At 41.2% G+C, this 25853-nt stretch overlaps 1 protein-coding gene across 7 annotated transcripts in view; it reads left to right on the top strand.

Annotated features, from left to right (window-relative positions):
• Window positions 1-4983, top strand: part of PDLIM5 (PDZ and LIM domain 5) — a 234233-nt gene extending 229250 nt beyond the window's left edge. For all 7 annotated transcript variants that reach the window (XM_027544052.1, XM_027544043.1, XM_027544047.1 and 4 more), the window contains one exon: window positions 1312-4983. In XM_027544052.1, coding sequence (XP_027399853.1) covers window positions 1312-1401 — 90 coding nt within the window. In that variant the 3' untranslated portion in view covers window positions 1402-4983. The remainder of the gene's footprint in view (window positions 1-1311) is intronic.
• The last annotated feature ends 20870 nt before the right edge of the window (window positions 4984-25853 follow it).

Below are 25853 nucleotides of genomic sequence, written 5' to 3'. Positions count from 1 at the left end.
GTCATGTCTGACTCTTTGCAACCCCATGGACTGTAACCTGCCAGGCTCCTTTGTCCAAGGGATTTTCCAGGCAAAAATACTGGAGTGGGTTGCCATTTCCTTCTCCAGGGGATATTTCAGATTCAGGGACCAAACTCGCATCTCCTGCATTAGCAGGCGGATTCTTTACCACCAAGCCACCTGGAAACCCACTCTGCTACTGCTAAGTCACTTCAGTCGTGTCCGACTCTGTGCGACCCCATAGACGGCAGCCCACCAGACTCCCCCGCCCCTGGGATTCTCCAGGCAAGAACACTGGAGTGGGTTGCCATTTCCTTTTCCAATGCATGAAAGTGAAAAGTCAAAGTGAAGTCACTCAGTCGTGTCCAACTCTTAGCAACCCCATGGACTGCAGCCTACCAGGCTCCTCCGTCCATGGGATTTTCCAGGCAAGAGAACTGGAGTGGGGTGCCATTGCCTTCTCCGGGAAGCCCACTCAGGAGCATTAAAATTAGCAAAGACAGTGGGAAAGATAAGAAGACATAAATGTGAATAGCTAACTGACAGTATAACATTCAGGATGCAGCCAGATGTGGACTACAGTTTGCTTAATAAGAAACAAACAAGAAAAGAGACATAGAAATGAATTAAAAAGAACTCTCAGGTATTCTCTGGTGGCTCAGACAGTAAAGAATCTGCCTGCAATGCAGGAGACCTGGGTTCGATCCCTGGGTTGGGAAAGTGCCCTGGAGAAGGAAATGGAAACCCACTCCAGTATTCTTGCCTGAAGAAACCCCATGGAAGAGGAGCCTGGCGGGCTACAATCCATGGGCCTGGCGGGCTACAGTCCATGGGGTTGCAAAGAATCAGACATGATTGAAGTGACAAAGCATAGCACACTCGGGTTTTCTGTGCCTGTATATTTAGGGACCTAGGAATGTGTGTCAAAACACCTGTGTTGGATTTTTTGGGTTTGTTTTTCTTAATGCCTTAGGTCTCTACAACAGGAGGCAGGTTTAAAACATTGATAAGAATTTGAGAATAGAAATTACATTTAACGTGACCACTTTATGTGTTAATTTTTTCACTATGGCCAAATATTCATTCCCAATTAAGAAAAATAATGATCAATAAGTTTAAATAAACTAAAATGCATTCCAGAGAAAAGTCATTCTTCATTGCTTCTGAAAGATGACATGGAATGTTACAGTAATCGTGAAATGTTAGAAGGTCTGATACAACCAACTGAAGTGTTTTGTCATACTATCATTTCCCCTTTTTAGGCATACTTGATAAGATAATGACATTCCTCAAATAATGCTTCTTTTTCAGGTGTGTTGTGAAAGTTTGGAAGGTCAGACCTTTTTCTCTAAGAAGGACAAGCCACTTTGCAAGAAACATGCTCATTCTGTGAATTTTTAAAAGTCAACTGTCCAGGGGAAGAGAAGAAATTTGAAGAGAAAGAGGAGAATTTAAATTACCAATTAAATTTTAGATTTAATATTTATATGAAGTTTTGAAAAATAATAGTGGCCCTCAGGGGATAAATTCCAAGCTTTGAAAACCAAGTCTATGAGGAAATATTTGGCTTCATAAAGTAAAGAAACAGTTTGGTGTTTATTATTATTTTTTTCCCTGTATTTTCTGCCCATAAAGTAACTTTTATAAAAATCAATTTCCTGGTTGACTATTAAATACATCTTAGAATAAATTAGTGAAGAATTAAATTTTAGAATAAAAACCTTCAACTTCTATGCTAAAATAACTAAACTTTCCTTGTTAGGCAGTTTTGAGTAAATCTATAAAAAGACAATGAAATGCCTTACACTTAAATGAAATATTGTGTTTTTCTTAAAAAAAAATAGCATTTATCTTTAAAACAGTAAATAGGAGTTTAAACAGAGAAGTTTATCAGTAGTAGGTGTCAGGTTTTTTTAAACTGTATACCTTTTTTTGTCTTTACAGTTCATGATTCCAATAGGAAAGGCCAATGAGATTTTGATCAAAACATGTCTTGCCAATAGGAGGTGTTATATTTTTGTCTGGTTTCCCTCCACCCCAAAAAAGCCACCACATAGCTTATAAATTTCAGTTTTTTGCCTTTTATTAGAATATGACCGTTTTCTATTAATTGTGTATGTTTCACCACCTATGTCAGTCAAACTATTTTTTTTCCCTTCCCTTATGCTGAGGTAAAGAACTTGTTGAATAACTTTGGACTCTGAAAGTTGTCCCTTTCTTTAAAGAGAATAAATAGAAAAGAATGTGGTTGGGAGTGATGGTGAATCACAAGATTGGATCAGAAATTTTTTAAAATTCCCCCTTTTTAGACAGTGAGTCAATTTGATCAGTTCGCTTTATACTATTGACTGATGAAGGTTTGAAAGTTCTCTTTGCAGAATAATTTTTTTGTTGTTGTTCAGTTCTACATTAGAAAAATATTGGTTTGGGAATATGATAAAAATTTAGATTTTTTTTTTTCTTTTGGTAGTTCTTTCTCAATAATAAATGAACCACTTCTAAAAGTAATCATGAAGTTTGGGAAGCTTTTGTTCACAGAGGTTTGATAGTATAGAGAGGAACATGATTAATTACTCAGACCAGCCTGTTCTTTGTTTTCTTCATTTTAGGGAAAAAAATTATGTAGATACCATGTGAAGACAGAAATAATTGTGGTAAGATCGTGAATCCTGTTGATATTTGCCCAGTGAGAAAAGAGATTATGGCATTTGATAGTTTTTTTGTTTGTTTCCAGAATGGACAAAAGCCCATGATCACACTAAGTTATCACTTGGATTTGTTTGGGGAAGGGTGCTTTTATAGTTGAGACTGAGCCCCACCCCCTGCCTGACTCATCCATCACTTGAGACTTCACTTCCATTGTGTGCGTGTTTGTTAGAGAGCAGGGTGTTAGGCTACAATATTTGTTTAACCTCCCTAAGAACTGTTCAAGGTATCTGTCCTGAAAGCTGCCAATTCATGGTCTAGCAGACTTACATTATATGCAGATAGTAATTAACTGGGAATAAAAAGAATGAGAAGTATGACATAGAGTAGCAAACTGAATGCTTCACCAACGGCAACCCAGAACTGTCCCCTTCCCCTGCATCTTGTAGGGACGCAGGGAGCTTTTTCTGTTGTGTTTTAAAAGCTGGAACTGAATCGTGCCATATTTCCAATTGCTGCTGAAACCACCCATAGAAGACACGCTGCATTGTCACGTATCTTAATGTCAGTCCTTGGCTTTACATGACATAAAATAAGGTGATGGTTTTGTTTTAGTGTGGTAGAGATTTTTTTGTTGTTTTTTAGTTTTGCTTCTACATAGTAAAGAGTCTGCCTGCAGTGCAGGAGACTCGCATCCCTAGACTCAGATCCAGAAGATCCCCTGGAGAAGGAAATGGCAACCCACTCCTGTATTCTTCCCTGGAAAACCTCATGGACAAAGGGGCCTGGCAGGCTACAGCCCATGAGGTTGCTAAGAGTCGGACATGACTGAGCGACTTCACTTTACAGATTATATGCCCAGAGAGTATTTGATAAGTCAGCGGCATTGGAATGGCATTTGGGTATTTTGTTCAAAGAATTTTATTTGATCTGGATTTCTTATAAAGTTATATTAAGGATTTTGTTTTTAATTACACTTTGCTTTCTGCATATTATTCATGGAGCATAATGTTGCATTTCTCTAAATTTTATCCCTAAAAGAATAATGTCACTTCCTAACATGATTTTGTCTATGGCTTTGTCTTGTCTTTTGTCCTTTGCTTCTATGGCAAAGCCTTCTTCTGTCTATTTTTAAAAGTTAATCCTGTGAAATAAGTACTGACTATAACCCAGAAGAATCTCTGTATTTTATAGTGGGGAATGCCATATTTAATACACCAGCATTAATCTTTTAATAACTGGCAGAGCACTTTATTCTTTTGGTGAGCTCCCAGAATATTTATTTTTCTGATTATAAATATTCCATGTCAGTAGCATTTTTGAATTGTTACCTCCTTATTGTAGAGCATTACTTTTAATCTCTCTCGATGTATATTTTGGAATGTTATGCTTAGATTAATACAGATTAAAATCACAGTATATGATTCTAAAACATTCCCTACTTGGTTCCCCAGTTTCTAAATGTTCAGCATGTCTACAAGGACAAAATGTTGCTCACTGAAGAAGCTGTCTAAAAATAATGCCCTCTACATGTGCTTGTCGCATTCGTATTTCCTATTGATTCACGTTATAGTTAGCAACTAAAATTAAAACCTGATCATTCGTCACTGTGCAAAAGACAAGCAGAAATTAGAGTTTAAATCTTCAAAACAGCATTATGTTTAAAAATGATTATAACAAAAACAGTATCCGTGGTACCGTTTTCAAGGACTGTTACTATAGAAAATACTCTTCCCTGTTCAAGTGTGAATCTAGAGTTATGTTAACATTTTGGTGATATTTGGGGTTTAGTTATTGCTATTGAAAGGAGAGGCTTTTCAGACATAAGGGAAGGGAAAACACACTGATTTTACACAATTTGATGTGTCTTCAGTTTGTCCTCCTTCAACCCCCAGATGTTTTAAGGTTATGGGTTTGGATTCTCAATATATCATTTACCGTATGCATTAGTCTCTACCTTCTGTTTCTGTGCATTTTTCAGTTTGTATATGTCCATGCTATTTTGCTTTTGGATACATTCTCTAATTAAAAACCACATGAGAAATATAATCAGTATATAAACCTTAATGTGCACATAATAAATAAATGGCTGCAGTGATACAAACAAGTTCTCTTGGTTTTTCTTTTTGGGGGACAAGAGGTTTCTATTAAGTCATCAAGGGAAAAAATAATGTTCATGGGATAGGCTGATTCTCAGGAGAATCCCTCCTTTATGGTATTTGCCTATCAGAATGTCCCGGAAACATAATATATTTGAAAATATTGTCACAATTATTTTATTTTAATCCATATTTATGCTTTGCATGTAGCATGCACACAATAAATGGTATGAATAGATAAGTAAACTCTATTGTCTTTCTTTTAAAAAATACTTACTGTTGGGACTTCCTTGGTGGTCCAGTGGTTAAGAACTCGCCTTGTAATGCAGGAGACATGGGTTTACTCCCTGGTTGGGGAACTAAAATCCCACAAGCCGAGCAACTAAGCCTGCAAACAACAACAACTGAGCCCGCACACTTTGGAGTCCATGTGCCACAACTGGAGAGCCCACATGCTGCAACCACCAGAGCCCGTGTGACACAAGTAGGTGCCCGTGCCACAACTGCTGAGGCCCACACACTCTGTAGTCCTCGTGCCACAACTAGAGAGTCCACGCCCCGCAACAAAGGATGGCACATAATGCAACAGAGATCCCACATGCTGCAACGAGGACCCGACACAGCCAAGTAATTTTTAAAAGTTTTAAATTTATTGTTGAGGTAATTTATTGGAATAACCTGTCATATCAAACATTATACTGTGTCATATATTCAAACAACATCAGTCATCTGCATTTTCATGTCTTTCATTGGCCAGGGTACATTACTTCATTCTTAACTCATCCTGATCTCATTAACTAACTTTTCTGTAACTAGGTCGGCTTACCTATTCCTTGTTTGTTTATTGCTTTAAGATTTTTTTCCAACTGTATAAAGTTGAGAGGAATGTTTCTATTGCAGGCTGTATATTGGAAATAAAAGACAAATTCAAGTCTATTTGCTCACAGTATATTAAACTGCAGAAGCCAAACTTATAAGGGCATCAAGTCTGCATGTGACATTTTAATAGCTGCTGTTTGGTTTCTATCAGTCACGTCATTGCACATTAAAATACACCGACAAAATAAGAGATCTGTCATTCCTTCGTTAAGAAACAGTAATCCAGTACAAGATTTATAGGCTTAAGACTCAACAGCGTGTGTTCACAATAAATCCCCATTCAGTGCTCAAATCAGAACAAGCCTCCCTGTCGTTCCGTGTTTTCTGCTCAAAATGTCCCCCATATAAGATTATCAAAGGTTTTCTTACAGAACTACATATAAAATCTTTTTTTGCCAGAAAAGCTTAATTTAGGTTGGCGGTTTCCCTTTTTGAGTCCTCTCAGACAAGATCTTGGTTATATCAGAAACACATAGGACCTGATGTATTATTAGTGGGCCTGGTGTTAATTAGGGAGAATTACCAGAAATAGTTTGCTTCATGGGAATTTATTACAGAATCACACTTGACTGATGGCAGAATAGGAGTTGGTGAGAGAGAGCAGCTCCCACTCATAACCACTAATTAATAAGGTGCCAAAATTCTGCAGAGGAGGTTTCATCCCCGGTGTGGGAGCCTCAGAAGGAAAATGGTTCCTTTGCAATATTTAAAATTTTAAAGAGGAAAGGGACCAGGACACAGGGCTACCCCACAGAAATCCCAAGACTGATACAGTTTGTGTTGTGTTTATGAATGAGAGCATTTAACTCAGGAAGCACCAAATCCAAAAGTTTGTGAAAGAGCACCTTTCCCTCCCAAAGTCAAAAGTAGTGTATGTTAATCATTCTAAGGAGATATGGACAGTGTTTTTAATGTGGCGAGTGTCTGATTGGCTTGGCTGCTCATTTTATGAAGAACAGAATTTAGAGCCAACTATTTGTCTGTAGTAGTGTATCACTGAACTTCTTAGTCCATGATTTAGAAGCTGACTGAGTAGGTGGCAAGATTGTATCAATGATTAATAAGAAAGATTGGCTTCCACACCTTAAACGCAAAGTTGGGGGAAAGTAAGGTGTGTTTAGTGATTGGCACTAGTGGCAAAACACTGGGGCGGCCCTTATTAAATGAAGGTTTGCCAAGAAGGAATTTTTTTCCTGTGTCTGTAACTGTTAATCATATATAATAAAGCTCGGAACGTTTGCTTAATGTAAAAGAAGAAAACATTTCCATGTGAGAAAAGCACAGATCACCGACCTCAGGGAGAAAAATAACACAGTTGAGAATTCCCAGAGTATAATTTGTCAATTTCTCTTCAGCTCCCAAAGAAAATGACTTCTGTGCCAGCTCCATGAATTGACTGACATGTTCTCTAATGCATCCATGTTTCAAAGGACAAAGTTTTCTGTTTAATAACTGGGTTCCAAATTAGGTTTTCATCTTTGTGTTCTAAATTGTCACATTTGTGCTCTAGTTCCAATATACTTAAGTTTGTTTTTATTTTTCTCTCTTTTTTTTTGTTTCTTTTGCTTGTAAAGGATACAACTGGTGCTGTAGTTGCGTAGACACACTTGCTCAAAAATAGCGTTTGTTTAAGGTATTTTAGTAGACTGTAGTAATCTTTAGAGGTGTCTTGACTTTTTTCCCCCTAGTGTATCACTGATATATCGAATTGTTCCCTTGGTAAGTAGGAAAGTAAACTAATTCCAATGACTTTTTCTACCAATATTAATTTTTGTGTTTTGAAATGAAAAGCAGAAGAATCCATGGTGTTTTTTCAAGTATGAAATTTGAAATATAAGTTAAATTAATTCTGGCTTTATCAACTGAAACTTGCCATTTATTCTGCTCTGTTAAATTATTGTGCTACTGTTCGATAATTTTTCCAGTACTATTATAAATACTTCAAATAAAAATGAACTTAATGAAAAAGATGAGAGGCACTGAAGTGAACCCAATACTTATGCCTGAAAAGATACAAATCAACAATGTGAATCTATTATAGTTTTCTTATGCCCGAATCAGAGAGTCGTAGATGATCTTTAACAATGTATCAACATAATATAGATGTTCAGAGTATAAATTAGATTTGGAGGGAGGAATATATTTGATTACTTCTGGTGGATCAGACTGGGTCCCTTCAGGAGACAAATACTACACAGTAACTTCGGAGAAGTTTAATGCAAGGAATTATTATTAAGGTATGAAAGGAAAATAATTGAAAATATAAAGAGAACTCTAAAGGGTAACCTAGGACTGAGAGAGAGGCCCTAAGGAAGGAAAATGTTAAAAGAAGGCCCCCGTTCCATGGCTGGAAGTCAGACCTTGTTGAAGAAAGTGTGGCTGCAGCCCACAATAGCAGAGAAGTTCTCTGGGCCAGAGCTGGTCATCAGTTGCCCAGAACTAGGAATCAACCCTCTGAATACAGAAGGCAAGACTGGTAGGGCAGTGTAAAAGGGTGTTTGAGTCCTGCCGTGGGTGCAAGGCCTGAAATACATGGAGGGGGCTGTGGCAAGGTGGTCACTAGGGTCTGGCCAGGGAGATCACTGAGGGTGCTGTGGATGCACAGCTGGGCAGAGTCCAGCAGATGTCCCTCCACACACTAACCATGAACGGACCCTGCAGCTGGAGTAAGACAAACCAAAATGCAGCTCCTGAAACCAGAAAAGAAGCCCCCTGACTTCTGCAGTATTCCTTCAGTTTCCTTAGCTGACAAAGCTTCACGCCATGCTCACTGGAAAGGAGAAATGTTTGAAGAGTCCATGCGCTATCATGGAGCAAGTACTGAAGGGTAAATTTGGAACTAAAAATCAATAAACTGATAATTGGCATATATGAAGTGAAGTGAAGTTGCTCAGTTGTGTCTGACTCTTTGCAATCCCGTGGACTGTAGCCTACCAGGCTCCTCCGTCCATGGGATTCTCCAGGCAAGAATACTGGAGTGGGTTGCCATTTCCTTCTCCAGGGGATCTTCCTGACCCAGGATTCGAACCCGGGTCTCCTACATCGCAGGCAGACACTTTAACCTCTGAGCCACCAGGGAAGCAGGAGCAGGCTGTGGCCCACATCATCAACTCCTTATTGCCAAATTTAGACTTAAATTGAAGAAAGTAGGGAAAACCACTAGACCATTCAGGTATGATCTAATCAAATCCCTTATGATTATACAGTGGAAGTGACAAATAGATTCAAGGGATGAGATCTGATAGACAGAGTGCCTGAAGAACTATGGACAGAGGTTCATGTCATTGTACAGGAGGCAGGGATCAAGACCATCCCCAAGAAAAAGAACTGCAAAAAGGAAAAATGGTTGAAACTTCCATTATCCTATTCATCGAATGCCTATTCTCGATGAATCAGAAAGTAGAACAAGAGATTCTAACTTCTTTATTGTCAAAATCCTCTGATAATTACTATACCATCAGTTTGCAAAGTAAACATATTGGCGCTGACTTTTTTTTTTCAAGAGCTGCCATCTAAGTATGCAGTGCAACTGAACAGCTCTGAATATTTCAGAGATTTAGTTGGCACACCAGAGTTGGACACTGAGCAACTGAGCATGCATATCCTAAGATATAACCAAAAGTTTTTTAATGAATTTATTTTATTATACTAATACTTGCCTGTGGTTTAAACAAGTAAAACATTCTTAATTTAAGGTTTGTGTTCATTAGAATTTCAGTTAATAGAAGTTTTCCTGTATAAACCTAAACCCCTATCAAATATTAACAGAAAAGGTTGATTGTTTTCATATTAGTAATAGAAAGCAAAGAAATTAATATTTTCCTCTTCACAATAAACCATGAAAGGTCAAGCCCAGTGGATCTATAATAATAACTTCTATTTATTTGTATAGTCATTGTAACTTGTATGGTATATTATCCCTTACATGAGGGTACACATACTCTCGAAGTTTCTAATAATTGGGGAAACTGAGAATCAAGTATTTTTAACTTGCATATTAGAGATGAGAAAAAGAAAACTCAGAAATGATTCTCTAACAACATAAACTGAGACATTTTTAAAGATTAGGGAGAAAATTTATTATTTCATCCACATTCCTTTAGAGTTCCTCTTACTAACAAGGAGAATGCCGATATATTCCATTGGTAAGGACAGTTTTAGGAATTACTTAATTTTGATAGAATGTGTAAAACTTAAAAGCCATATCCATCTGACTTATACAGTTGCCTGCCACACAGATGTCAATATTTGGGAGGTTTGCAATTGGACCATCTGTTCTTCAAGGGTATCTGTGATGCAGTAGCCCCCTCTGCAATGCACCGTTTGCTGTTCTGTGTGCTGCTTCATTTCAGAGAAGCACAGGAATAATGAGGGTAAATTATGTTAGTATGAAGTGGAGGAAACACCCAGTGTGATACCAAACAAATCAGAAGGCTATAGGAAATGCAATTTCCATTACTTTCACACTCAGAGCTCAATAATAACTTATTTTTAACATCTTGGGAAACAGGTCAGAGTGGCTGACACCCAGTTCATTGTTACCTTTGCGGTGTGATGAAGTTAGTTCCAGGCCAAGAGTAAAGAATGGAATGTGATAAAGGTGAGAACTTGGTGAGAAACTGCATATACATCCAATTATGCCGACAAAGTTACCTAAGATTCTCATTTGAAATAAAATCTCTCTGCTATGTGGTAATGGCAGGCACCACTGCTAAGTCCACTGAAGCATAGCTGGAAAATCCAGCTGCCCTCACATCTGTTTTGCATGACCTTTCAATCATCAGCAAATACTTCTGCCTCTAGGAATGGAGGACTGGGTAGGATATGGCTATGTGACTCTCTAAGCTATCACTATGGAAAGCATATTGAAACAAAATTCACGCATGCCATGTACTGTGCCCAGAAATTAGAGGCTTGTCTGGATGGTGTTAAGGTTTTGACCTATCTAGAGTGTTCACACCTGCTTCTTACATTCATGCTGTTAATCCTTTGTTCACAAAATGAGACATATTATGAAATATGTGAATGGACTTCTCTGGCTGAAGTCTTAAATGTTTAGGCTCTTAAACTGGTTCAGACTAAAATAACATTCATGAAATAGTGTCTTTTAGACGTCTAATGATTATTATATGCAGAAGGCTGTGTGATTTGACTTAACTCTCTGCTTCCATGAGAGCCCTGACTTGATTACAGTACTTGAGTTCTTGGTAATAACAAAATGTTCTGAAAAGAAGGGGGAAAAAAAATGACGAAAGAATCCCTTGAAAGGATTGTCATGAAGTTTACTCTTAAACTAATAAATTTCATTCTCACACTAATTTGATGAGAAGCCAGTAGTGGAATAGGGGCAAGAACACAGTTTGGTTTATATCAAGACCAACTTGAGCTGTTGTCAAAGAGAAGCAGTTATACTGAACACAGTAGTTATCCATAAATATTTGAATTGAGCATTTAAAGAGAAGGAACTTTGTTTAGGAGGAATATTGTAGGTGCTGGAGGAATATTGTAGGTGCTGGCATTTGATAAGTCTCTCTGAGCTGAATTTTGATTACCCCGGGCTGAACTTAGGGCTTCCCTGGTGGCTTAGATGGTAAAGAATCCACCTGCAATGTGAGAGATCTGGGTTTGATTCCTGGGTCAGGATGATCCCCCGAAGGAGGGCATGGCAACCCACTCCAGTGTTCTTGCCTGGAGAATCCCATGGACAGAGGAGCCTGGTTAGCTCTAGTCCAAGGGTCGCAAAGAGTCAGACAATACTGAACGACTAAATACAGAACAGATTGAACTTATTTGTAGGATTGCCAGAGGCAGACTAATAATTTGGATAAATCAACAGTATTGCTTTTTAAACTTTTATCCAATATTTATGTGGTGGGAAGGTTGAGTACTTTGTTCAGGGAGAAGAGTAGGTCCAGGATCCCTAGAGATCAACCTTCTAGGATGCTCTGATCCACTTAACTCTGCCCCACACTTGCCCACCCTGCTCAGCAAAGCAGCCTTCAGCCAGGACTAGCTGGTGTTGTTCCAGAGTCTCTCTAAAGAGTCAGTCCCTGACGCTGTGCTACTTATTAAAGTATCTCATTCAACCCCATGAAGTTCTCTCCCCTAAAATCACCTCCCAAAATCACAGTCTTCTCCCCCTCACAGTGTTTCCAGTGATGTTCATAGCTTCTCATGGATGGGCACTCTGGACAACTGGCCAGCAGACCAACTTCTTACACTGGTGTTCCCTCCACTGAGGAATCACTGATCTTGGAAAAGCTACAGAATTGGGTTGAGTCTATAAGACAAGAGTGAAAAAGTTGGCTTAAAGCTCAACATTCAGAAAACGAAGATCATGGCATCTGGTCCCATCACTTCATGGCAAATAGATGGGGAAACAGTGGAAACAGTGTCAGACTTTGTTTTTTGGGGCTCCAAAATCACTGCAGATGGTGATTGCAGCCATGAAGTTAAAAGATGCTTACTCCTTGGAAGGAAAGTTATGACCAACCTAGATAGCATATTCAAAAGCATTGCCAACAAAGGTCTGTCTAGTCAAGGCTATGGTTTTTCCAGTGGTCATGTATGGATGTGAGAGTTGGACTGTGAAGAAAGCTGAGCGCCGAAGAATTGATGCTTTTGAACTGTGGTGTTGGAGAAGACTCCCCTTGGACTGCAAGGAGATCCAACCAGTCCATTCTAAAGGAGATCAGTCCTGGGTGTTCTTTGGAAGGAATGATGCTAAAGCTGAAACTCCAGTACTTTGGCCACCTCATGCGAAGAGTTGACTCATTGGAAAAGTCTCTGATGCTGGGAGGGATTGGGGGCAGGAGGAGAAGGGGATGACAGAGGATGAGATTGTTGGATGGCATCGCCGACTTGATGGATGTGAGTTTGAGTGAACTCCGGGAGTTGGTGATGGACACGGGGGCCTGACGTGCTGCAGTTCATGGGGTCCCAAAGATCAGACACGACTGAGCGACTGAAATGAACTGAACTGAACTGATGCTTTATTTTTTCCCCACTAGTGTGTCCTACCTCTTGGAGAATGATTATTCTCCAATGTCTTGGAGAGTTGTTGAAACACATATGGGATAGTACATGTGAACATACTAGAGCTACAATCCAGTCTTTTTTTTGAGGAGACAATAAGCGATATTACTCAAAATACAAATTCACATTTCTAGTCGTTTTTCCAGAAAATGAGATGTATTTTGTAATATCTGGATGGACCACTATAGCTTAAATCTCAGCTGTTCTCAAATAGGTTTGAAACTTGCCATCAACTGTCTCAGAGACTCACAATGCACATTGAAAAATCTTGCTGTGAAAAAGAAAAATAATAGTTTAAACTATGTTTTACTTAAATATATTTGACCATGAACCCTTTTACTTAAAAAAACTTTTAGGTATCCTACATAATACAATTTGGGAAATACTGGCTCATCTTTTTTCTTTTTGGGGTGAATACCCTTAGTCAACACCAAAACCAGATTGATTACATTCTTTGCAGCCGAAGATAGAGAAGCTCTATACAGTCAAAGACCAGGAGCTGACTGTGGCTCAGATCATGAACTCCTTCTTACCAAATTCAGACTTAAATTGAAGAAAGTAGGGAAAACCACTAGACCAGTCAGGTATGACCTAAATCAAATCCCTTATGATTATACAGTGGAAGTGAGAAATAGATTTAAGGGCCTAGATCTGGTAGATAGAGTGCCTGATGAACTATGGACTGAGGTTCTTGACATTGTACAGAAGACAGGGATCAAGACCATCCCCATGGAAAAGAAATGCAAAAAAGCAAAATGGCTGTCTGGGAAGGCCTTACAAATAGCTGTGAAAAGAAGAGAAGCAAAAAGCAAAGGAGAAAAGGAAAGATATAAGCATCTGAATGCAGAGTTCCAAAGAATAGCAAGAAGAGATAAGAAATCCTTCCTCAGAGATCAATGCAAAGAAATGGAGGAAAACAACAGAATGGGAAACACTAGAGATCTCTTCAAGAAAATTAGAGATACCAAGGGAACATTTCATGCAAAGATGGGCTTGATAAAGAACAGAAATGGTATGGACCTAACAGAAGCAGAAGATATTAAGAAGAGGTGGCAAGAATACACAGAAGAACTGTACAAAAAAGATCTTCATGACCCAGATAATCATGATGGTGTGATCACTCACCTAGAGCCAGACATCCTGGAATGTGATGCCTCAAGTGGGCCTTAGGAAGCATCACTATGAACAAAGCTAGTGGAGGTGATGGAACTCCTGCTGTGAAAGTGCTGCACTCAATATGCCAGCAAATTTGGAAAACTCACCAGTGGCCACAGGACTGGAAAAGGTCAGTTTGCATTCCAATCCCAAAGAAAGGCAATGCCAAAGAATGCTCAAACTACCGCACAATTGCACTCATCTTACATGCTAGTAAAGTAATGCTCAAAATTCTCCAAGCCAGGCTTCAGCAATACATGAACCATGAACTTCCAGATGTTCAAGCTGGTTTTAGAAAAGGCAGAGGAACCAGAGATCAAATTGCTAACGTCTGCTGGATCATGGAAAAAGCAAGAGAGTTCCAGAAAAACATCTATTTCTGCTTTATGGACTATGCCAAAGCCTTTGACTGTGTGGATCACAAGAAACTGTGGAAAATTCTGAAAGAGATGGAAATATCAGACCACCTGACCTGCCTCTTGAGAAACCTGTATGCAGGTCAGGAAGCAACAGTTAGAACTGGACATGGAACAATAGACTGGTTCCAAATAGGAAAAGGAGTACGTCAGGGCTGTATATTGTCACCCTGCTTATTGAACTTATATGCAGAGTACATCATAAAAATGCTGGACTGGAAGAAACACAAGCTGGAATCAAGATTGCCGGGAGAATATTGATAACCTCAGATATGCAGATGACACCACCCTTATGGCAGAAAGTGAAGAGGAACTCAAAAGCCTCTTGATGAAAGTGAAAGTGGAGAGGGAAAAACTTGGCTAAAAGCTCAACATTCAGAAAACAAAGATCATGGCATCCGGTCCCATCAGTTCATGGCAAATAGATGGAGAAACAGTGGAAACAGTGTCAGACTTTATTTTCTTGGGCTCCAAAATCACTGCAGATGGTGACTTCAGCCATGAAATTAAAAGACGCTTACTCCTTGGAAGGAAAGTTATGAGCAACCTAGATAGCATATTCAAAAGCAGAGACATTACTTTGCCAACTAAGGTCCGTCTAGTCAAGGCTATGGTTTTTCCTGTGGTCATGTATGGATATGAGAGTTGGACTGTGAAGAAGGCTGAGCACTGAAGAATCGATGCTTTTGAACTGTGGTGTTGGAGAAGACTCTTGAGAGTCCCTTGGACTGCAAGGAGACCCAACCAGTCCATTCTGAAGATCAGCCCTGGGATTTCTTTGAAAGGAATGATACTAAAGCTGAAACTCCAGTACTTTGGCCACCTCATGTGAAGAGTTGACTTATTGGAAAAGACTCTGATGCTGGGAGGGATTGTGGGCAGGAGGAGAAGGAGACAACAGAGGATGAGATGGCTGAATGGCATCACTGACTCGATGGACGTGAGTCTGAGTGAACTCTGGGAGTTGGTGATGGACAGGGAGGCCTGGTGTGCTGCGATTCATGGGGTCGCAAAGAGTTGGACATGACTAAGGGACTGAACTGAACCCTTAGTCATGAAATTAAAGTCTCTTCTTACTCCTTGGAAAAAAAGTTATGACCAACATAGACAGGACATTAAAAAGCAGAGACATTACTTTGCCAACAAAGGTCCGTTTAGTTAAGGCTATGGTTTTTCCAGTAGTCATGTGTGGATGTGAGAGTTGGACTATAAAAAAAGCTGAGCACTGAAGAACTGATGCTTTTGAACTGTGGTGTTGGAGAAGACTCTTGAGAGTCCCTTGGACTGCAAGGAGAGCCAACCAGTCCATACTAAAGGAAATCAGTCCTGAATATTCATTGGAAGGGCTGATGTTAAAGCTGAAACTCCAATACTTTGGCCATCAGATACAAAGAACTGACTCATTTGAAAAGACTCTGATTTGGGGAAAGATTGAAGGCGGGAGGAGAAGGGGACAATAGATGATGAGATGGTTGGATGGCATCACTGACTCAATGGACATGAGTTTGAGTAAACTCTGGAAGTTGGTGATGAACAGGGAGGCCTGGCCTGCTGCAGTCCATGAGGTTGCAAAGAGTCGGACAGGACTGAGCAACTGAACTGAACTGAACCCTTAGTCATGCTTGCCTTCTCATTTTAAACCAGGAGTTCTCAAAATTCTGTGCACATTAGAATCTCTGGAGGGTCTGACTCCTGGAGTTTCTGACTCAGGTCTGGAGCTGGTAAATATCTTTACTTCTACCAAGATCCAGATGAAGCTGATTCTCACCACTTGAAGACCAGTCTATGAGTAGCACCTGTTTTAGATCTCGGACCCACGCTTCTCGCGTTAATATGCAAATAACCCGAGGACGTTGTGCCTGAGCCCGCCCTCAGAGATTCTGATTGGGTAAGACTGGGATGGAGTCAATAACCTCGCATTTCTGAGCGGCTCTGACGGTATTGCTGGCCCACAGACCACACTGGAAGGAGGTGTTCTCTCGCTTGGACCTCTCTGAAGGTGAGGGACCTTAAGAAAATACAGGTAGAAACCAGCGTTGTTTTTCTTCCTCTTGTCTAAGACCAGAGACACCCACTTCAGTTTCTGAAAATTAGATATGTTAGGAAATTATGCCCTACTCTGGGAATCCTGCAAGTTTCTTTTACCCTTTTTTCTTTGCAGGATTTTACGGCACTTGTGGAAAGCAGGGCAGAGACAACAGCCCCTACGCAGACCTGGCTTTTGGCCGAAACAGAACACTTTAATGACCCAGTGAGTGCGCAGCCCGGCGAGTAAGTGAGGAGTTAAATTAAATCTCAAATGGTAGAGGTTTCTCCCATCATTCCATATCGGGAGTGTTAATTTTCCTAACCTTTAAAGATAAACTTCATGGGAGGTGAGGGAGTGGGGTAATAAAAGAGCACGCAGGGAGCCAGGTGTAATGCATTTGGGTGTTTGGTCTGGTTGATTACTCTTTCTGTGATGCTGGAAATTGGCCTGAGTCCAAATCCTGACTAGACCGTCCTTCTCTATAAGAATTAACCAGGTCAGTGGCTCCTACATTTTTATCGTGTTAGTAGCTCCTCTGAACCAACTTCAGAAGCTTACACGTAGAATAGCCCACAGGTAAGCATTTCTCACGTTAATTTTTTAGTTTTTCTCTTTCTTTCTTTTTTTTTTTTTTTAGTAAAAGATACTTTTAATTCACAAAACCACTAAAGAAACTCAGGGCTCCTCATGTTTTCAGGAACAGGGTTTGTAAGTCAGTTAACCACAAGGTCGCCTAAATTTCTTCTGTTGCAACATTCAAGCACCTGTGAGGATTGCAGATTTGTTCTGGTTGATACACATCCATTGACATTATCTGCAATGACTTTGACTTGTAAAGAGTAGTTTGTTTTTAATCATGATTCGTGTCTTCAGTGCTTCCCTCTCCCCCAAACTAACAACCAGCGTTGTTTGTTGTTGTTACTGTTTTTTTTTTATTTTCAAACTATTGAAAACTATTTGGTCTGGGGGTGGGGGGCGCGGAGGAAAGATTGTCTGCAGCCGCTCAGGGAGGTCTGGGAGTTGCTCTGTTTTCTTAGCTGTGCTGTGCAAATGAACTGAAGGTTTAACACTTAGGTGCTGTTTGAAGATATAATACAACAGAGCCCAGAGGAGGGAGTCTGGGCCCGCCATTGCCGGCCTGGCCCAAGGCCCCTCGGTACAGCTGCTCTGGGGGCTGCAAAGCTAGAATTTGTTGCCATGGCTTAGACCTAAACAAACCCCTGCCTGTTCTGGTATGTAGATTATGTTCTTCCAGGACAGCCCTGCTCACTTGTTTTGCGTCCATCTGTGGGACACACAGGTTTCAATCATTCCTTCACCGTCTCCCATTCTAAAGCTGCAGTTTGTTATATGATATAGTGCCTTGTCACTTAGCAGCAGACGCCACGGTGCTGGAATCGGCCTGTTCCTCCAGCTTTTCCCCAGCTATACTGGAACCTCTGTCCTCAGGGACCTTGCTGTGGGACCACCTTGCAGGCGTTAATACTTTTCCCACTAAACCCACTTGGCCAGAGGCCAGCCTGAATGCTGTTCTCAGTGGAGTAATTGAGATTCCAGAATACCTTTAGGTTAGTTTGGAGGCAAGAGAGCAGAGTATTTCTTCCCTCTTCCATCAGGGTCATCCTCTTTTAATTTCCCATTTCTCCCTCCCCATCTCAGTGTGCCTCTCTCTCTCTGCCCACCCTCTGGGAAATGACTCTTCTCTTGGTTTATTCGAGTACAGTGATATTTGGCATGATTTTTTATTTCCCTCCATTTCAGAGGACTCAAAAGCAATTTAAGGATCAGAAGGTCTCCTGGGAGACAGCAAAATAACATTTCTTCTAATTCCATGCAACATAGTACGGAGCAAGAAGATAGCATACATGTTTTCTTATCAATATAAAGTGTAAGAGCAAGTGAAGATTATAAAACTTAGAAAAAGCACAGATACTTTTAATTAGAATAACTGTGCACGTGGTTTCCCTGTATTAGTAACAACAGTGTTACTACATTGTTTCCCTGGCAATTAAGAGAAAAGTGGTATGTGATCTGTATAGTCAGACTGAAAAGATGCAGATACATGTCATGAGAAATGGTCTTGGCCCTGGGTTCTTGAAGGACCTTGTGTTGATCCTTGGGCCATTTTGTTCCCCATGTCTCTTGCACATGTTTTCAGTCTTGAAATGAGTAGAACCATCATTTCTATAAAGTCATGATTTTATCAGCCTTTTCCTTTGAGCAAACTATGTACTTTCGTCCCAGAAAACATTCTTGCAGGGGAGTTTAATATGGTCCGTATACATTGATGCCTCCTCCACCCTTTCACACATGTGTTTATGGAACAAACATATATTGGAGCACCTAGCACTTACTGGGAGAAGGCAATGGCACCCCACTCCAGTACTCTTGCCTGGAAAATCACATGGACAGAGGAGCCTGGTAGGCTGAAGTCCATGGGGTCACGAAGAGTCGGACATGACTGAGCGACTTCCCTTTCACTTTTCACTTTCATGCGTTGGAAAAGGAAATGGCAAGCCACTCCAGTGTTCTTGCCTGGAGAATCCCAGGGACGGGGGAGCCTGGTGGGCTGCCGTCTATGGGGTTGCACAGAGTCAGACACGACTGAAGCGACTTAGCAGCAGCAGCAGCACTTACTGGGCACCATTTTAGTCACTGGGCATTTAGCACAAGTGTCTTCCCTCCAAAAGCTGACATTCAGTCAGAAGAGGCACAATGGACAAGGTAGCAATTGAATGGATAGAATAACAGATAGTGAAGCAAAATAAAGAAGAGGGAAAGGCAGGTTAGGTGTGGGTAAACCAGACAGAAAGGGCGGAAGGGAGTCACATGGATCTTTGGAAGAAGATTGTTCCAGGCAAAGGAAAAATCTTTGCCATGTTCAGAGAATAGTGAAGAGCCATTGTAGCGGGAGCAAGTCGGGGAGAGAGGGGTCTGGGTAGGAGGATAGAAGGGGATTGGGAGGCCCCAGAAGGGGGACCTGGGCTTTTATTTGAGTGGTAGGTAGTTAACAAGTCCTTTAAGATGGCATCTATCTCCCCTCCCTCCCCCGGCTCCTCTATCCCGCCTTGTGAGGCAGGTCATTGGCAAGTGGAGGACCACATTCCAGTGTCTGAATGAGTGAAGTCCTGAGTGTCTGCAGCATTACTAACCACCTTTGACTTTTACTATGATTTGCTTACAGGGCAGGGCTTCCTGAATACTCTATTTTGGGCTTGTATGAGAAATTATGTAGTTCTCATCTTGATGAAATTTCACAAGTCTGAACTCACTCTAATTTCCGTAATACAGAATTTAGGAGTCTCCAACTTTCCTTTTCTTTCTTGCTGTGTCTGGGCCTGGAGGAAGCTCTTTCTCACGGGGCTACCGCACTATGAGATGAACCTTCCATGACTGTCTGCTCAAATTGGCCCTTAAGCACAGGGAAGGGGCTTCTCCTCAGTTTCTTCAGGGCCAGGATGATAGGGAAGTAGGTGAAACTGATGAGTTGCTGAAGGCCCAGGAGGTAAGTAGATGTACCTGCATCCACAGGTGAAGGGAGTAACCTCTGGCTTCTCATGACCCTTCAAAAGAGGTGTTACGGAACTTCACTTGGAATCATGACCCTTGTAGTTTGTTTTTCACTGATTACCTCTTCAAGTGTTGCTAATCACTGTTCTAGAAATCTGCAAAACTTTGGGGAAATCAGTGTAATGTCTACCCCCAAACATTTTTGTCCAGGAGAAATAACTGTCAGGAGCAGTTTAAAGGTAAAAGGGAGTCCCCTAAACAAATCTGGAATGTATGCATGTTAAGAGCATGAGGACTTGAAGACTGCCTCAGTGTTGGGCTTGGTCAGTGGCAGAGGCTCTGAACTGGTGGTGTGGCTTGGTTAGCAGTGTCGAGAAGGTGGCTTCCTTGGCTGCCTCCTCCACCCTGCCCTCTCCTCCATCATCTTGAGTTACTGTCAGCTGGACAACGTTCACCTCATTCTTCAAACTGCTTTCTGCCCACGCAACAGAGTTTTAAAATGTTCACAGACAGTTCTCTCTACACACACATAACAATGTTCTATACTCCGGACATTTGTGTTTGTTCCTTCCGAAATCCAGGCACATTGGATGCGACTGCCAATTTGTGTGGCTTGTTTTTTGAGCTTCAGATTACAAACCGTTGACACGATCATTTGTCCCAAGTAGAAAGGCTCATTGGTATCGCGTCCTCCTTTACCACCCTCTTTGACCAATCAGTCATCAGGATGATTCCCCAGACACGCCTCTCTCATTCTGTTTCCATATCACCACCTCTGTGTGACATCATGGGAACTTAGTGCAAATAAATCTCCAGAGAAACCTGTGCTGGACAGATATTGAAATGGATTGCCGCAGAAGAGCATTGCTTATCTCCTTAGAGAGCAGGGTTTATCACTAAAACAAGGCTTTGACAAAAAACACTGCTAGGGCTTCCACCATACCTCAGTGTAGCCAAAGCATTTCACCATCAAGTCTGGACACAGCCCAGAGCAAGATGAGACAGAATCGTATTAGCAGCTATGAACTAGGACTGTGTTTGGAGGACAAGAGGGAAGTAGTTGTGACAATACATTCTAATTATTATTGATACTATTGATGTTCAACCAGCAGGGTAGAAGAGGTTCCTAGCTGTGGCTATTGAAATTTGGTCCTTGAAAAAGTCAGCTGTTAAAAAGATACCTCTCTTCCCAATCTCTGAATTACCCTGAGTGGAAGTTTATATCACTGCAGTGGGAGTGTATGGTGTTTTATAGGATGATGCTTGAAAGTGAAGTCAAGTCGCTCAGTTGTGTCCGACTCTGCGACTCCATGGGCTGTAGCCCACCAGGCTCCTCTGTGCATGGGATTTTCCAGGCAGTAGTCCTGGAGTGGATTGCCATTTCCTTCTCCAGGGGATCTTCCCAACCCAGGGATTGAACCCGGGTCTCCTGCATTGTAGACAGACGCTTTACTGTCTGAGCCACCAGGGATGATGCTTAGGACTGATCAAACTTTGAAACCTATAGGATTTCTGAGCACGTCCTCTTTTCAAATAATTTCAATCTTTCTGAGGTTTTAATTTGAGAATGGGTGTTATTTTCAACACCTCCTCTTAAATCCAGAATGAGACAAAGGAACAACAGACAAAAAAATTTAGGGGAGAGAGTGGTGGCAAAACTGAATATCTGTGGAGGATAAGGCTGAGAAGTCACTCCACATTTAGCTGGTCTGCAAGGACTGCCTAAGAAAGTGGGATAGTCAGGCCTTAACATTTTTACAAAATCCAGGAGAATGGGTGCAGAGAATACAGGACTGAAAGTGAAAGTCACTCAGTCGTGTCTGACTCTTTGCGACCCCATGGACTATACGATCCATGGAATTCTCCTGGTCAGAATACTGGAGTGGGTAGCCTTTCCCTTCTCCAGGGGATCTTCCCAACCCAGGGATTGAACCCAGGTCTCCCACACTGCAGGCAGATCTTTACCAGCTGAGTACAGGACTGAGATGTATCCAAAGATACTCCTAGTCTGGAAGGAATAGGGAAGTGTAAGAATTGGTGACTTTATTTTAAAACTAGAGGAAACTGAGGTTCAAAATAGGTTATTATTTTTCCCAAGGTAACAAATGACAGTGGTACCCCACTCCAGTACTCTTGCCTGAAAAATCCCATGGATGGAGGAGACTGGTGGGCTGTGGTCCACGGGGTCGCACAGAGTCGGATGCAACTGAACAACTTCACTTTCACTTTTCACTTTCACACATTGGAGAAGGAAATGGCAACCCACTCCAGTGTTCTTGCCTGGAGAATCCCAGGGACGGGGGAGCCTAGTGGGCTGCCGTCTGTGGGGTCACACAGAGTCCGACACGACTGAAGCGACTTAGCAGCAGCAGCAGCAAATAACAGAATCAAAACTTTCATGGCAGTCTGTCTTCAAAGCCTCTGTGCCCTTCCTTGTCTGTCAGAAGTGTTGAACTCACTTGCTCGTTCCAAGAACACAATGAAGAGAATGTTTGGGGCCCAGTAGAAGTCAGGGTAGGAGAAGGCAATGGCACCCCACTCCAGTACTCTTGCCTGGAAAATCCAATGGATGGAGGACCTGGTGGGCTGCAGTCCATGGGGTCGCTTAAAGTCGGACAAGACAGCGAATTCACTTTCACTTTTCACTTTCATGCATTGGAGAAGGAAATGGCAACCCACTTCAGCGTTCTTGCCTGGAGGATCTCAGGGACGGGGAGCCTTGTGGGCTGCCGTCTATGGGGTGGCACAGAGTTGGACACACTGAAGCGACTTAGCAGCAGAAGTCAGGGTTATATGACAGAGTCTTGATCAGAAATTTTACCCTTTGTGTCAGAAATTGGAAATAGATAAGCAGTCTGCTTGCGAGTTGGAACCCTTATGTGGCCATCAGGTTAAAAATTTTAAACCTAGTTGCTGCTGCTGCTGCTTAGTTGCTCAGTCGTGTCCAACTCTTTGCAAGCCCATGGACTGCAGCCCACCAGGCTCCCCTGTCCATAGGATTTCTCAGGCAAGAACACTGGAGTAGGTGGCCATTTCCTTCTCCAAGGGATCTTCTCCATCCAGGGAGTGAACCCACATCTCCTGCTTGGCAGGTGAATTCTTTACCACTGAGCCACCTGGGAAGCAAATGTAGTTGCCCCCTGTAAACTCTAGACATTATATACCCAGAAGTCAGAGTTCTGTCTTGGCTCTAAAGACATAGCAGCTTTTGGCCTTCCAGGTGGGAAGGTGCTGGAATCAAGTGGCTGCTGTCCCTTCTTTCTCAGTTTGCTCCTGTGGCCCTGCAGGCTCTTCCCTCATCTTCAACATCTGCCTGACCAGGCAACCACTTGAGTGCCTGGCCCCTGATATAATAATGAAGAGCCATGGAGGGCTCTGAGTAGGAGAATAACATGATTAAAGAATTTTAAGAAGCAGGAGAAAAGAAAAATTGAAAATAGGTGAAAATAGATCTTCAAATTTGGTGCATATGGCACTTTATGCAGCTGCTGGCAGTCATTAATATCACCATCCTCCATTCAAATCTCCCCCTGAACAAGCTGTTCTGAGGAGTAGAGTATTATTTGTTAGCCTTGGGAGGTACACTAGCAGCTGAGTTCAACCCTTGTTTTACGGTTGAGGACAGAAAGGCCTGTATAGGAAAAGCGATGTCACCCAGGGTTGTTTAGCATGAGAGCTGTTCTCTGAATGTATATGAGAAAATCCATTTATTCAAAATGATAGAAAATGATGCAGAGTATCAGATCTTGAGTAAAAGTCTCATTGGAACTATACATTTCATAATGTGCCTGCTTTTTTTTGTAATCTTTCATGTTTCCTTATAACCCTTCTCAGTGGATTTCATGGTGGGCTGTGGCTCTCTCTGCAAACCTGTTTGCCTTGAGATTGTGTCTGAGAACATGGGGAGGATATAGGCACCCTCCCCACCCCCATTCTTGGACAGAGGGTATGTCAGCTTTGTCTATGTCAGAGCAAACCAGTGGCCTGGAAAATAGAAACTACAGTCAGTCTTTGGTTCTGGTGCCTTTGGATTTTATGTAGCATTCACATTTCTTTTTTTTTTTTTTTTAATTTTATTTTATTTTTAAACTTTACATAATTGTATTAGTTTTGCCAAATATCAAAATGAATCCACCACAGGTATACATGTGTTCCCCATCCTGAAAGCATTCACATTTCAAAAAAAAAAAACCCTGAGATTTAGAGGGTTCCAATTTTTAAACTTTTCACAGATTGACAACTATCATTTCCTTATGGAAATCATTACATAAAAGAATATTTTAACATCAAAGGTGAAAGACATGATATTAGAATAACCAACAACTTTTCCTCAGTAAAACTTATTGGCAATCTAGCCCTGACACATATGTAAAAACAAATGTGTATATGTACTTGTTACATGTATAAAGTTATCTGATCTTGCTCTGAATGAGTGAACATTTTAGCAGAGTCTGGTATTTGGGAACATTTGTTCTAAACAGCACCCAACTACAAATTGAAATACTTTATGGCCACTGTGACTGAATTTTGATTATTGTTTTGTTTTCATGTTAAGCCATCTGCCAAGTTTTTTTTTTTTTTTTAATCTGAAAGAACCTATTAAAGCCATGCTCAGAGCATTTCTCTGCTTGTAGAAATTGATGCATATATTTATAGTCTGAGCTCTGTGCCATTTCTGAATATACTCCAAAACCTTGCAGAAAAGGAGCTATCTGCCCTGTGTTCTCAAATTCACAGTTCTGTCTGGTTGTCGTTTGATTCCTTCTAATATAAGCTGTGCTGTTGAGGTGAATTTTGCTTGCTGGTGGTCATGGGTAAGGCAATTACAAAGTCTGACATTATTCTTGGAACGGTTTTAAGTAAAATATCATAGTTCATCAAAACCTGTCTGCAGAATGCCAGCAAGTTAATAGTCATTTATGTACAGAAGAAAAAAGTTACGGCTGCCAGACCACCTTCATGTGGGAGATTTGGCCATAATTTTAAATATCCATTGTGAGAATTACATTATGTGTAAGGAAATCAGCATCCTGCAGTTTTACTAGTCGGCCTAGAAGGGACTAATGTACAAGAAGTGTAAACAGGATAGGCAACTGAGGCGTCTCCAAAACTTCTGGTGCCTTCTACAAGGCTTTTGGAAAGAGCAGCGTTCCCAACACTTTTTTTTTTTTTTTTAAATACAGAATGGTGTTATGGGGTCCTGAATGTTTTAAACTCTTTGCTACAGGATTTGAACACTTTCTATGTGCTGAGTATCTCTTTGGACCATCTAACAAAAGCTTTGAAAGACCCCCATGAGTTGTAGCTACTGAGGAAGCTGAAGTCCACTGAGATGGTAACTTGCACAGATTCTCAGTCTATAGGCTAGACTGTATCTGGCCATTGTAGCAAATCAAAAGGCACCATCTTAAGGGTAGATGAATTACAGAAAGGTACTCCACTGAGCACCGGAGTTACAAAAAGGTGCCTGTCGGTCTATGTCCCTATAGCCCAGCAACAGGGATTCAGGTAAGACTTCTTAGGAATGTGGGTATTATCTTCATAACAAAGAGATGCCACTTCCTCAAAGCAAACACAGTCTTTCAGCAGAGCACAAGGCTTTGGGAGCAGTGGGCTGAGTTATAGCTCCACTGACTCCAGTCTGGCCTAGCTTCTGCTGCAGCTGTGGTTTATTTTTTAATTGGAGGATAATTGCTTTACAATGTTGTGTTGACACATATCAATTCTTCCTGTTAGACCACATGGCAAGTAGAGAGCTTGGGAGTCGTACCTGGGTAGGACGATGCTAGAGGCACATGCTTAGGTGCAATTTTCCCTTTCTTATCTTTAATACGGAGTTCGGGCCAGTGGGCAGATACCTCTGCATTCATGCTGAGGTCACCAGAGTCGTTTCTCCTTTCTTCCCATCCTATTCCATGTACCTAGGTTGTGTATGCATGTGCATTCCCAGTGAATGGGAAATGAGCGCTGCCCTCAGAGAATTCTTGTTCTAGAGGCATCACCGTTTCCCAAGTCATTACATGAGTTGATGGTGCCAGTGGCAGGTGCAGGTAGAGGGAACATAAAAGGAGCCATGAGCACACA

This window comes from Bos indicus x Bos taurus, chromosome 6 (assembly GCF_003369695.1).
Source record: "Bos indicus x Bos taurus breed Angus x Brahman F1 hybrid chromosome 6, Bos_hybrid_MaternalHap_v2.0, whole genome shotgun sequence".
NCBI lineage: Eukaryota > Metazoa > Chordata > Mammalia > Artiodactyla > Bovidae > Bos > Bos indicus x Bos taurus.
This window is presented reverse-complemented; position numbering and strand designations above follow the sequence as displayed.